Source organism: Mus pahari, chromosome 3, assembly GCF_900095145.1.
Source record: "Mus pahari chromosome 3, PAHARI_EIJ_v1.1, whole genome shotgun sequence".
Classification (NCBI taxonomy): domain Eukaryota; kingdom Metazoa; phylum Chordata; class Mammalia; order Rodentia; family Muridae; genus Mus; species Mus pahari.
The window spans coordinates 110,242,241-110,255,422 of NC_034592.1; the positions used below are offsets into that span (position 1 = coordinate 110,242,241).

General features: G+C 41.0%; 1 protein-coding gene and 1 pseudogene across 1 annotated transcript in view; one reads left to right on the forward strand and one right to left on the reverse strand.

Moving 5' to 3' along the window:
* LOC110319556 overlaps positions 1–438 on the reverse strand; it is a 2,878-nt pseudogene extending 2,440 nt beyond the window's left edge.
* Positions 1–13,182, forward strand: part of Ap4e1 (adaptor related protein complex 4 subunit epsilon 1) — a 59,293-nt gene that overhangs the window by 13,840 nt on the left and 32,271 nt on the right. Inside the window, exons 5-8 of the mRNA XM_021193717.2 lie at positions 3,604–3,725; positions 9,123–9,282; positions 10,618–10,784; positions 12,944–13,017. Coding sequence (XP_021049376.1) covers positions 3,604–3,725; positions 9,123–9,282; positions 10,618–10,784; positions 12,944–13,017 — 523 coding nt within the window. The remainder of the gene's footprint in view (positions 1–3,603; positions 3,726–9,122; positions 9,283–10,617; positions 10,785–12,943; positions 13,018–13,182) is intronic.

The window sequence follows — 13,182 nt, forward strand, 5'->3', positions numbered from 1 at the left end:
TTTCTCTGTATAGTTCTGGCTGTCCTGGAACTCACTTTGTAGACCAGGCTGGCCTTGAACTCAGAAATCCGCCTGCCTCTGCCTCCCGAGTGCTGGGACGCCCAGCCTTAGTGACATATTTCTAAGAGCAGGTTAATAAATCTTTACAGTCAATTATTGTTTAACATCTAATGCTTGATTTTTTTTTTTTTTATAAATCTTCAATGCATAAATTTAAGGTATTTTAATTCTTTTTATTTAAGGCTTTCTTTAGCATATACTAAAGCCCACCTCCGATAACACATGTGTAGCCATATGAAATTTTATTGTTGGGAAAGTTTTTATTTATCATAATACTATTACATAATTTTGTAAATGATTTATAAAGTAAAGCATTGGTCTCCCCAGAGATAAGGTCATGTTAGTGACCCCCATCTCTAGGAATGGTTTCTTACCCATTATTCTCGTTTAAGATCTTGGCCTAGGCTACCAGGAACATGTAAATAAGAAAAGAAATAAGAGAAAACAAAGCAGATAGAGTGCCAGGAGAACTACAGCTCAATATTTTGCTCTGACTAAGAGTTGCACAACCAGTTCCTGGAGGCCTCCTTCTTTTGAAGTCTACTGCCTCAGTCTGTGGAACTTGTCACACAGATCCTACTGGGGTTGGTGTGGCAAACCTGCCCTTACTTATGACTTGGTGTTTGTTACTTTTCTATTGCTGTGATAAAGCATGACCAAGGCAACTTATAAAGAAAGCATTTAACTGGGTTTATAGTTTCAGAGGATTAGAGTCCATGATGACAGGGCAGGTGGCAGGAACACACACACACACATGGACACATAAAAAAAATAAAAGAGAGCTGAGGATGTGGTTGGTAGAGTACTTGTCTAGCACACATAACGTCCTAGTTTATGACACACAATGTCATAACCCAACTGTAACAGTCCACACTGCAATCACTCAGGAGAGGTGGAGCCAGGAGAATCAGAAGTTCAAGGACATCTTGACCCACTACCAGGAGGCAGAAAGTGCACTGGGAATGGTATGGGCTCTTGAAACCTCACAGTGCACACCCAGTGACACTCCTTTTCCAGCAAGGCCACACCTTCTAATCCTTCCCCAACAGTTTCACCAAGTGGGAACTAACCATTCAGATATCTGAGCTTGTGGGGGCCATTCTGTGTGTGTGGTTGGTTTTTTTTTTTTTTTTTAAGATTTATTTATTTATTTTATGTGTATGAGTACACTGTCTTCAGACACACCAGAAGAGGACAACAGATCCCCTTGGTTGTGAGTCACCATGTGGTTGCTGGGATTTGAACTCAGGACCTCTGGAAGAGCAGTCAGTGCTCTTAACCGCTGAGCCATCTCTCCATCCAGCCCATGGGGGCCATTCTTCTTCTTCTTCTTTTTTTTTTTTTTTTTGGTTTTTCGAGACAGGGTTTCTCTGTNTAGCCCTGGCTGTCCTGGAACTCACTTTGTAGACCAGGCTGGCCTCAAACTCAGAAATCCGCCTGTCTCTGCCTCCCAAGTGCTGGGATCAAAGGCGTGCGCCACCACACCCGGCTGGAATTCTCCTTTTAATGACCATAGTCTATAGATTTTATCTTCTCATAGTATTCAATAGATAATGAATGTTGTTTGAACTTATCGTTTTATATTTGTTGCAATAAGAATGTTCTAATTCCTCTACCCTGTCATTCTTCAGGCCTTCAGGCCCTGGTATTCTGCCCTCCCTTCCCCCCTCCCCATCCATCCATTCAGTGAAGCTTACTGTGAAACTTTTTATTTGACTTATTACATTTTGCATTTGCAGTATTTCAGTTGAGTGTTTTTTCAGAATTCCGCTTTTGTACCTTGTGTTCTCTTGAGATGCAGTAACAGTTTATTTTGTCCTCGTCAAGTATTCTTTAGAATTCTTTGCTTGGTGTTTCATCTAATCCACCATATTTTCAGGACACTACTGTGGGCTTTGCAATTTTTGGAGTTCTGTTATTTTGGTTCCTCATGTTTCTGGAGTTTTGCAGTGTCAAATTGGTGATGGGACTTCTGTTCTTAAAACTCTCTATTTCAATTGAAATGTTCTCCATGTTCTAGAGAGACTAGACTACATAGTAGGGCTGTAATACCATTTTTCTCAGCTCTTGGAGAAGTCCATGTGCAAAAAACAGTTATTATCTGTGTCTGCTTTTAAAACAGTGGGTAGACCCACCATGAGTACACAATAGTTGAAAATCACATAGAGTACTATGTAGACTACCATAGTAGTTGCTGTGACTGAATGGAAAAGAAAAGCAATATGGTTATCAAGTAGTATTGGTTATAGACAGAAGTAAGGGAGGGAGAGATAAATGGAAGTGGGAAACAGAAGAAACAAGATTAGAGTGGGCCTGGGCAGTGTTGACTAAATGTTGAAAGAGAAGAAAAGGGTGAAAGAAGGCAGCCAAGCTTTTGAGAGTCTGAGACAGCGATGGCACAAAGCATGTGCCAGCCTTCGTTCTTTAAGGAAGCCTAGGGAAAGGAAAGGAAGGACAGTGAGAGTAGAGGTAGACCTGGCCTGCCTGAACTGACCCTGGGTAGTAAATAAAGTGGAATGAATGCAGATGGAGAGAGCTGGTTGAGACAGAGTCTGGATGCAATTCTCCCAGCTTGCTGATTCCAGTTTCAGCTCTTTCCATGTTCTTCTTTGGCTCCCAGATGCGTATCACACCTATGGGCAGTATTTCAAGAGTCCATTTGGGACCACTGTGAGATGACTGATAATCTGAGTTCTATTCCTGGAGCCCACATAGGACAGAGGGAGAGAACTGACTTCACAGAGTTGTCCTCTGCCCCTCTACACACAGCTGTGGCACACGTGTACTCCCCACAGGACACAACACACACACACACACAAGTCTAAAAAAGAGTCAAAAAAAGGTCCAGTTTGATTGTTAACCATACTTCTAGGCTGTCTTTTCCAATGTCCAGGTCAGCTCTTGAAACCTGTGTTTAAGTTCCTCTGTGGATTTTAGTTCTGATCAGGTTTCTACTTGGCTGAACACTGTACAAATATGATTCAAAGTTTAACTCTGTAGTTTAGAGGTATTTATTCTGTTGGCCAGATTTAGCATCTCCTGTAACACTTGCTCTGCCTTCATCGGTAGTGTGGGTTTCCAGCACCTCTCCTCCCTCTACCTCTGCCCCGTAAACCTTTTCTCTCCTGCCTCTTCCCCTCTGCCCTGCCTCTGCTCTAACATGTATGTTACTGAGAGTGTAGTTGGAATTTTCTGAGACTCTCTGTCCTCTAGTTCTGATCACTGTGATCCATTGGGTAGGGAGAGCTCCCAGAACCACCAGTCCCTCCAGGATAGAGTCTGGACTTTTCCTTGTTCTATTTTGCAAAGTTTCTATTTTATTTTGCTGTTAAACTAGAGTGGGCTGTTGCCCACTTCTGAATGCTTTCTTCAGCCTGTAGCGCAAAGCAAATAAAACCAGTGGGGGTATTTTGTAGGTTCGTAGGCAGGTATGAATGTATAAAGCTAGGGGAAATTATTAAGAAGCAGGACTGCTATAGTGTTAAGTTTGTCTTTTCTTGCTTTGACTCTGTGCAGACTGTCTTCTTTGCTTACTTATGGCAGGACCTGCAGAGCACTAATCTGGTAGAAGTATGTATGGCACTTACTGTTGTCAGCCAGATTTTCCCTCGAGAAATGATTCCAGCTGTTCTTCCATTAATAGAAGATAAACTTCAACATTCTAAGTAAGTTGATTATTTTGACATAGATTAGATGTCTATACTATATATTTCAAAACAGATTCATTTGTCTATTTCATTTACTCTTTAATGATTCCATACGTCTGTGCAATGTACTTGATCATATCCACACCTGACTCCTTAGACCGTTCCCAACATATCCTTTTCACCTTCATGTCTTTTTTCCTTCTGTCTAATATCGACAACCCACTGAGTCCAGTTAATGTTGCCCACATATGCATGGGTGTTGACCCATCTACCAAACATGAGAAAGATGACACCGATTCCCCCAACAGTCATCAACTGCCAGTAATTTCTCAACTAGGGCTAGAAGCTTTTGAGTCTCCCTACTCTTCGTGCTGGGATATTAGCTGACTTCATTTTGTGCAGGTTTTGTGTAGGTAACCGCAGCTGCAGTGAGTTCATAAGGTCATGACTATGTCATGTCCACAAGACAGTCTCTCCTGGAACTCCTCCTAATCCTCCTCTCTTACATGTTTTCCTCCCCTTTGCCAAGATGTCCCCTGAGCTTTGAGGGAAGGTGTTGGTAATGTGGATGCCCCGTTAGGGCTGAGCACTCACAGTTACCCCTGAGCTTTGAGGGAAGGTGTTGGTAATGTGGATGCCCCGTTAGGGCTGAGCACTCACAGTTACTTTTCTCAGCTCTTGGACCAATTGTAAGTCTCTGCTTTAACCATTGCCACCCTCTGCCCCACCACAAAAAGGACGTTTTACTGAGGTCTAGCTCTGTATCCAGTTCTCTGAGGAAGGCAGGAGGTGTGTCTGTGATTCTCTGAGGTGGTATCTGTGATTGCTGGGCAAAACTTGTTTACTTTGGTAATGTATCTATTTCTTTAACTCTTTTTTATTCTGTGGCCTTTCCTGGGCACTTTTCTCTTGAGCTCAAGGACCCCTGGATGGCCAGGTAAAAGTTTTGGAGTTCTTCGTGAGTCAAAGAGAGAAGAAAAGGAAGAAAAGAAGAATCTCGTGTGTGTTTGTGTGTGTGTGTGTGTGTGTGCGCGCGCGCGCGCGCGCGTGCGCGGGTGTGCACGCACAGCAGAGACTGATCAAAGTGCTGAGAAAAGTAACACACACACACACACACACACACTGGTTGGACTGATCACCTATTTCATCAGTTTCACAAGTGCACATATACCTACATATGTATATATGCACATACATATAGACAGACAGACATATGGACATTTGGTGGCTGGAGTAGAGCCTCAAAAGCCACACTTTACTTTTTGTCTTCGGCAATTTATCATTTTAGACAAAAGTTCTTTATAAAATTACCTCACAGATAAATGTTATACAAAAGAGGAGTTACAGAAGGATGGCAGTAGTAACTTCAAAGCAGTGTTTCATTCTGTAAGCTAAGTATAAGTTCAAAGCCACAGTTTCACATGGCCTTGCTTTATCCTAGTGCACACTTGTGGCTTCATCCTTGGACCTGACCTAGAATGAATGTTTCAACTTGATCACAGATTTGTCCCAAGCCTCATTCTCTCCTTAATGCAATTTATAAAACCCCACTGTATTTCTTATTATGCAGCCTATACATACTATTCTATGAGAAGTGGAAACATTCTATTCTTGATTCTAACTTTATTACATTTCTGGCAAAACAATTAAAACCATCTCCTCAAACTTTCTTCTTAAAATTATTTGAATCAAATCAGGAATTCTATAATTAATTCATCCAGCATTAATTCATGAAAGGTCATCTTCCTGTTGATGGACAGGAAACTTGCCCAATAGGGTGGGTTGAGGCCCAGGAGTCATTAGGTTACATAATCATGGCAGAAGAGGCATCTCAGCAGCAAGAAGCAGCCTGGGATAAAGTCTGAGGACCTCGCATCCCAGAGTGCTCCCATCACAGCCATGCATAGCGGTGGGCCATCTCCAGAAAACTCACTTGCTTGCCATAGCCTCTCCTAGATGGCTTCTAACAGGTATTTCTGTGGTTGAGAAAGCACTAATTTATGCTTATAAGCATAAATATTTAGAAGACAGCTTGGCAATGTATCTATTTAGCGAAATAATAGTAGTGGGTTCTCGCATAGGGCCCATGACCCCTAAACATTTTAACCAGGTTTCTAGTACCAGGCATAAATTCCCTCCTGTGGAGTAGGCCTCACATCCAGTTAGAGAGTGGTTGGTCACCCCTGTAATAGTCATGTCACTATTGCACTGGCACATCTTGATTGACAGGTCAGTTGTGTTTCATAAAGGGTCTATCTATAAGGAGATGTGCCTGTATTTTAAATATTTGTTTATTCTTTTGATTATGTGTATCTGTATGGGTATGTGCACATGAGTGCAGGTGCTCATGGAGGCCAAACGCGCTAGATGTCCTGGAGCTGGGATCATCGGCAGCGGAATTGAACTTGAGTCCTCAGGAAGAGGTTAAGAGCAGCACATGCTCTTAACCATTGAGGCATCTCTCCAGACACACACACACACACACACACACACACACACACACACATCTACACAATGTGCATAATTAGAAAATTATTTTTATTAAAGAATTTAACAACTTAGCTTTAAAGTAGTAACAATAACAGAATCACGCCCGAGAGGAGAACCTCGTAATTACTCAGCCCTTGAAGCTGGGCACTTCATCAGTCAGAGTGGGCCACGTTGGCTCTGTCATAGGAAAGGATAGAGGTAGGGCACAATAGTGAAATACAGCCTGGAGTCTCTCATGGCAAAAGGCCAAGTGCCTTGGCAGTCCCAGTCTGGCGCGGAAGCCCAGGAGGTTCCTGGGTTACCCCTGGTCCTTAGTTTAAAGCTCAGAGACGCTGGTTCTGCTGTGAGCAAGGGAATCAGCAGCAGTGACAGGGCAAGTCGACTCCGGCAAGAGGGAGGCCAAGCCGGCAAGAGGGAGGCTGACTGTCCTTTGGCTGTACCCTTTTGATCTGGGATCCCAGAGTTAGGTGGGTCCTTCCCACACCAGTCAAGGCTCTCAGCTCACTTCTTAAGGTGCAGTTCCTTACTGTGGTAATTTTGATGTGTGGCAAGTGGGCATCAAACACACCTATAACAACAGTGGAAGCTGGCCATCATGGGGAATGTTTCCAGGCCATTTTGAGCTTTATTAATAGTTGACTATTTGTATATCCTACAACATGATGTGTTATTATTTAGAATGTTAATACTTTTTAAAAAACATTAAATAAACGATGTATAAAAGAAATCCCTAAATTCTCAAATAATCCTGTATGTAAACCTGATTTCTCAAGCATGTGTGGGTTGGGAGCTGAGTGGACAGCAGGCTGTGCAGGTCTGGGCTGAGCTCAGATCCCAGCCCTCAGGTAAAAGCCAGCACAGAGGCAAGCACAGAGTCCTGTAACCAAAACGTGTGCTACCTCCATCAGCAGGGTTTTATCATGCACTTACAGGAGCAATGGCAGTGACCTGTGTTGTTTTGGAAGCCTTTCGGACCTTCCTGACTAATAACTTACCTAATAACCAATGTTTTCTGGGAAAAGTGTTGCCCACTGCTGCAGGGTAACTCAGTTCAAGCCTTTCTTTTCTCTTTCTTTCTTTCTTTCTTTCTTTCTTTCTTTCTTTCTTTCTTTCTTTCTTTCTTTCTTTCTTTCAAGTACACTGTAGCTGTCTTCAGACACCTCAGAAGAGGGAATCAGATCTCATTATGGATGGTTGTGAGCCATCATGTGGCTGCTGGGAATTGAACTCAGGACCTCTGGAAGAGCAGCCAGTGCTCTCAACCACTGAGCCATCTCTCCAGCCCAAGCCCTTTTAAACTATATATTTTAATTAGTTTACAAACTTGTAGGTTTCCATAGTCTTGAAAGGGGCTTCCTTGAATAGTCTTGAATAGGGAATTCCTGCCTAGAACCATAAATCTGGTCAAAAGCTCCTGTCTCAGGAGGCCATGGGCCTTATGGGAGAGCTTCATGTTGTTTTGCTAACTGGGCATGTTGTTAAGGTGTTAGTATATATTTATGTTTATCCCCTTCCTTCTTTTAAAATAAAAAATCATGTGCATTCATGTGTCCTATGTGGGTATGTGCACATGGGTGCAGTGTCCATTAGATGCCCCTGGAGCTAGAGTTACAGGTGGTTGTGAGCCACCAACCTTGAGTGCTGGGATTTGAACTTGGGTCTTTTGCTTCTCTGGTATGTATGCTTCTCTAAGGTATTTCCCCAGCACTGAAACACAACAACAAAACACGAAATCAAAACCAACCAAAGAAATAAAAACTAGGATGTATGATATCATCTTTTCATGGTTGCTGCATGTTGGCTAAACATAATCTGCTAGAGATGACGTGTGAGACTGGCTTATACTTTAACTCTTTATTATCACAAGGCTTTAAAAACAGATCCCAGTAAGAAAAGTAGCATCTTTTTACTCACATGCCCTCTGTGCTTCCCTATCCCAGCAATATTTGGAAGATATTTACCTTTTATAGAGAACAATTTTTATCCTAATAAAGAGACAAGAATGGAATCAAGGAATTAAATAATGTATTTATCTTATTTTAATTGATTACAAAAGTAATCTATGTATGTTACTTAAAGTTCTATAATTAGAGAAATTTATAACTGACAGGCAGTTAAGGTTTTTTTGGGCACAGTGGTCTACACCTGTATTTGCAGTATTTTGGAGCCTGGGGTAGGAAGATCATGAGTTGGAGACCAGCCTGGGCTATATAGTGAGACCCTGTCTCATAAAACAACAGTACTTAAAAGGGGCTGAAGAGACAGCTCAGTTGCCAGTGTGCTTGGGGTGTGATTGTGAAGTTTGGAAGTGAGTTTGGATCCCTAGAACCTTCATATGTCAGCATGCCCCTGTAAAGCCGGTGCTGAGATGACGAGGGGAGGTCCCAGGGCTTTCTGGCCAGCCAGTCCAGTAAATTGAACCAGTAAGCTCCAGATTAAGTATGTGACCCTGTCTCAGAAAAGCAGGTAGAGGGTGACAGGGGAAGATACTGACATCATCCTAGCCTCCACACACACAAACATGCATCTGTTCATGGCCTCCACACACACAAACATGAATCTGTTCATGGCCTACACACACACAAACATGCATCTGTTCATGGCCTACACACACACAAACATGCATCTGTTCGTGGCCTACACACACACAAACATGCATCTGTTCATCGCCTCCACACACACAAACGTGCATCTGTTCATGGCCTCCACACACACAAACGTGCATCTGTTCATGACCTCCACACACACAAATACGGATCTGTGCACAGCAAACTCTCCCACTACCGAAGACAGTTGAATTCATACTTCTTAGCCAGAAATAGGATTTTTATCTTTTTTATACTTTGTTGTAGTTGAATAAAATAATTAGTAATAGATACTATATGGCCCAGGTTGCCTTGTTTAAACTTCATTTTTTATCCTTAGGGAGATTATTCGAAGAAAAGCAGTTCTGGCATTATACAAATTTTACCTCATTGCCCCCAATCAAGTACAGCATATCCATACTAAATTTCGGAAAGCACTTTGTGACAGAGATGTTGGGGTCATGGCTGCCTCTTTGCACATATACCTTAGGATGATTAAGGTAAGTTGGCAATTCAGCATGTGCTCAGTAGTTACCATTGTAACAATATCCCTATGGAATTAGAAGAAAACTCAGATATTTTAATAAAATGATTAATATTTTATACCATTAATAGGCTAGAGAGATGGCCCCATGGGTGAGAATGCTTGATACACAAGCAGGAAGATCTGAGATCAAATCCCAGCATCCATGTAAAAAGCTGGGTGTGGCCCTCCATGTATGCCTGCACCCTAGTGCTGAGGAAGGCAGAGACAAGGTTCTAGGTCTTCTTGCCTGACAGTCTTTTTCTAGGCTCAGCAAGAGACCCTGACTCAAGGGAATAAAGCAGCGTGAAAGAGCAGGATCCAGAATCCTCCTCTGGACCCTGCACGTGCATAGGCCCACCTCATACACACATGTGTGCATATGCCACACATTTACCACACTCACACACACACACATAGATTTTATGCTATTATTTACTTGTAATGTTTTTAAGTTGTTGATATGAGTTGTATGGAAGACAGATCAGGAGTTCAAATCCACAACTGGTCAAGATTTAGAGGATGCTGATTGTGGGGTGCCCAACCAGAGTAGATACATCTGCAACACACCTACGTATGCCTCAGACTCCGGGAACATCTTGCGGAGGGGTGGGAGGATTATAGGAGCCAGAGGACCAGGGCATCTGCTGTGAGACAGGGAGCTGCACTCTGACAGCTCAGCAATGTGGTCTCCTAGAACCCTGAACAGTGATACCAGGTGGCATCCCATTATGGACAGGAGAAATCTCACAAGCCCCCTGCTGCCCTCATGAAGAGCTATAGGCCATTAATGGCTGCCAAGAGAGGGAGGATCAGTCTTCTCCAGGGATGAGCCTCTGATAAGCTGTCTGACACCAGGTGGTCAGCTTAAGCATGCATACATGTGAGCAACTCTAAACGGACTCAGCAGATTTTTATATGTATGTATGTTTGTATGTGTGTGTATTTATGATAATAATTAAAAAGAAGTCATAAAAAATAAAAAGAAGTCATGGATTTGGAAGGGAGGAGGAGAGGGACATGGGAGGAGTTGGCAGGGTAACAGGGGGATGGAAATGAGGGGAAATGTAGTACTTACATATGAAGTTTTAAAGTGTATATATATATATATATATATATATATATATATATATATATATATACACACACACACACACACACACACACACATGGATTGATATATGGATGGATGGATATAAAAGAATAACTTGGTTATATAGCAAAATTGAGGTCAGCCCTGGGTTATATGAGACTTTGTCTCAAAAATAAATAAAAAAAAGACATTATTATTAACAGAATTTTTTTAATGCAGGAAAATGCTTCTGGATATAAAGACTTGACCCAGAGTTTTGTAACAATTTTAAAGCAAGTGGTGGGAGGGAAGCTCCCAGTAGAGTTCAGTTACCACAGTGTGCCAGCGCCATGGTTACAGATTCAGCTCCTGAGAATACTGGGACTGCTGGGGAAGGACGATGAAAGGTAAACCTCCCAGACCAGAGTGACACAGAGTGACACACCATGTCCTAGCTTTGCTTGGTCACCCACAAGTTTCCAGCACTTACCACCTACTGGTAGTAAATACGCTAATGGGAAGACACAAGTTACTGGGCACTCCCAGCTTCTCCGTATTCTCCACTTGTAAAATGTACTGGCTTAGTCACTGGAAGAGCGTGTAAGCCAGAAATAAACATTTCCCCTCGTGTGGGTCACAAGCTGTCTGCTGTAGCTGCTGAGCTCTGTTGTTGTAGTTTAAAACAACCGTAGAGAGCACATAGTTTAATGAGGATCGCTGTGTATAAGCATTAAAGCTTACGTTTCAGATATCTGCACTTTTCATTAGATGTTATTATTTTCTTAACATATAGCCTGTTATACCATGGAGCTCTGGTGCAAGGTTATTGGAATTCTGCCTCAAAATTAGTAATTTTATGTTACTGTATTATACCTTCCTGGTCTATAAAATAGAAGCAGTTGAACAGATAGGTAGAGTCAATCTCTTACAGTATTAGACAAGTAGAATGTTTTCTCCTTTGCTGAACTATGACGTTCTATGTTAATAAGTCTTTATTCTATGTTAATAATTCATGGTACTGGAGAGAATGCTCAAGGGTTAAGAGCATTTGCTGCTCTTACAGAAGACCCAGATTTGACTCTCAGCACCCTTGTAGCAGCTCACAGCTGTCTCTAACTCCAAAACCCTCTTCCTGCCTCCATGGGCACCAGGAATACATGTGGTACACAGATACACAAGAAAAGAAAACATCTATACACATAAACTTAAAATGATTTTAGAAGTATTTTTAAATATTCATAATTCATACAACACTATAAAGAGCTTAATGTGGCAAAGTAAAAATGTTTACTTAACATTGAAAAAAATCTTAGGAAAATGTTTTATATCTATTACTTAAATAGATATATTCTCTGTGTTTTCTAGCACTGCGCATCTTACGTTATAAATATTTAGCTCAACCATGTCCATAAATGCTTCCATATTTCATGAGATTTCTTCCTGTTTGTAAAGTTGAAAAACCACACTATAATCTAGGTGTGGTATTATTGAATTTTGTGGAAGGATTGTTTGTGTTTGCTGTAGTAGAAGACATACTCAATTAAAAGACAAATTTAGTTATCCTGGATTATCATTATATATTTATACTTCTGTCTAGAGAAAATCAAAGTACACCTACTTCAAATTGGCTTTTTGTTTTTTTTAAAAAAAAAAAATTGATTTTTTTCCAGACAGGGTTTCTCTGTATCCCCAGCTGTTCTGGAACTTGCGCTGGAGACCAAGCTGGCTTTGAACTCACAGAGACTGCCTGCGCCTACTTCTTGAGTGTTGGGGTTAAAAGCGGGTGCCATCTCCATGGGGCTTTGTTTTTTTAATTTTAAAAGTATCAATGCCAACCCAGTTAACTGTCACTATAATCAGTGACCTTAAACATGAGTGGTTTTTTTTTATATAAATGGAAATTAAATTTTTCTTTTTTTTTAAGATTTATTTATTATATATAAGTACACTGTAGCTGTCTTCAGACACTCCAGAAGAGGACATCAGATCTCATTACAGATGGTTGTGAGCCACCATGTGGTTGGGAATTGAACTCAGGATCTCTGGAAGAGCAGTCAGTGCTCTTAACCGCTGAGCCATCTCTCCAGCCCCCTAAATTTTTCTTAGTAAAGAACGTATTTGCTCTTCAGGAAAAGACTAGAATTGGAATATTTTTATAACAACAAGCTAGTTGATAAATTAATATTCTATCTGAAATAATCTAGATATATGAAATATTAATTTTGTAATAAAATAGAAATACTTTGTTGCAAATAAAATTATAAGGGGGCATGGGCAATAAATAACCATCTGGTTTGTAAACTAGGGCCAGGCTGGGGCAGTGCTGATTGACCTCTGTGTCTCCTCACTGGCTGAGTTAGTCCCTTTTGGTAAAGTAGGAAGTTTATCTCATGAAAGGACCAAATGAGTTCTTTTGATGTGAAAATTTGTATAACTTTACTGTAAAATGAATTTTTTTCACTTGTCTTCTGTAGATCCTCAGTTTTAAAGAGAGAGGAGTTTGAAAAACTGTTTTGTTGAGTTAGAATACTATAATTCTCCTGCAAATAAAATATCTCTTAAACAGGACAAGTGAATTAATGTATGATGTTCTTGATGAATCCTTACGAAGAGCCGAGTTAAATCACAATGTCACTTACGGTAGGTAAAATATGACCATGTTTTCTTAATGACAAATGGTGCTTTTCAGTGTTGAAGCTAAGTATGTATGTATTAAAATACCTTAATTTCCAAATAAATTTTTATGCATGAATTTTAAGATGGAGCTTTGGGTTAATGTAAGCACTGAAAATAGCAGTAATTTGA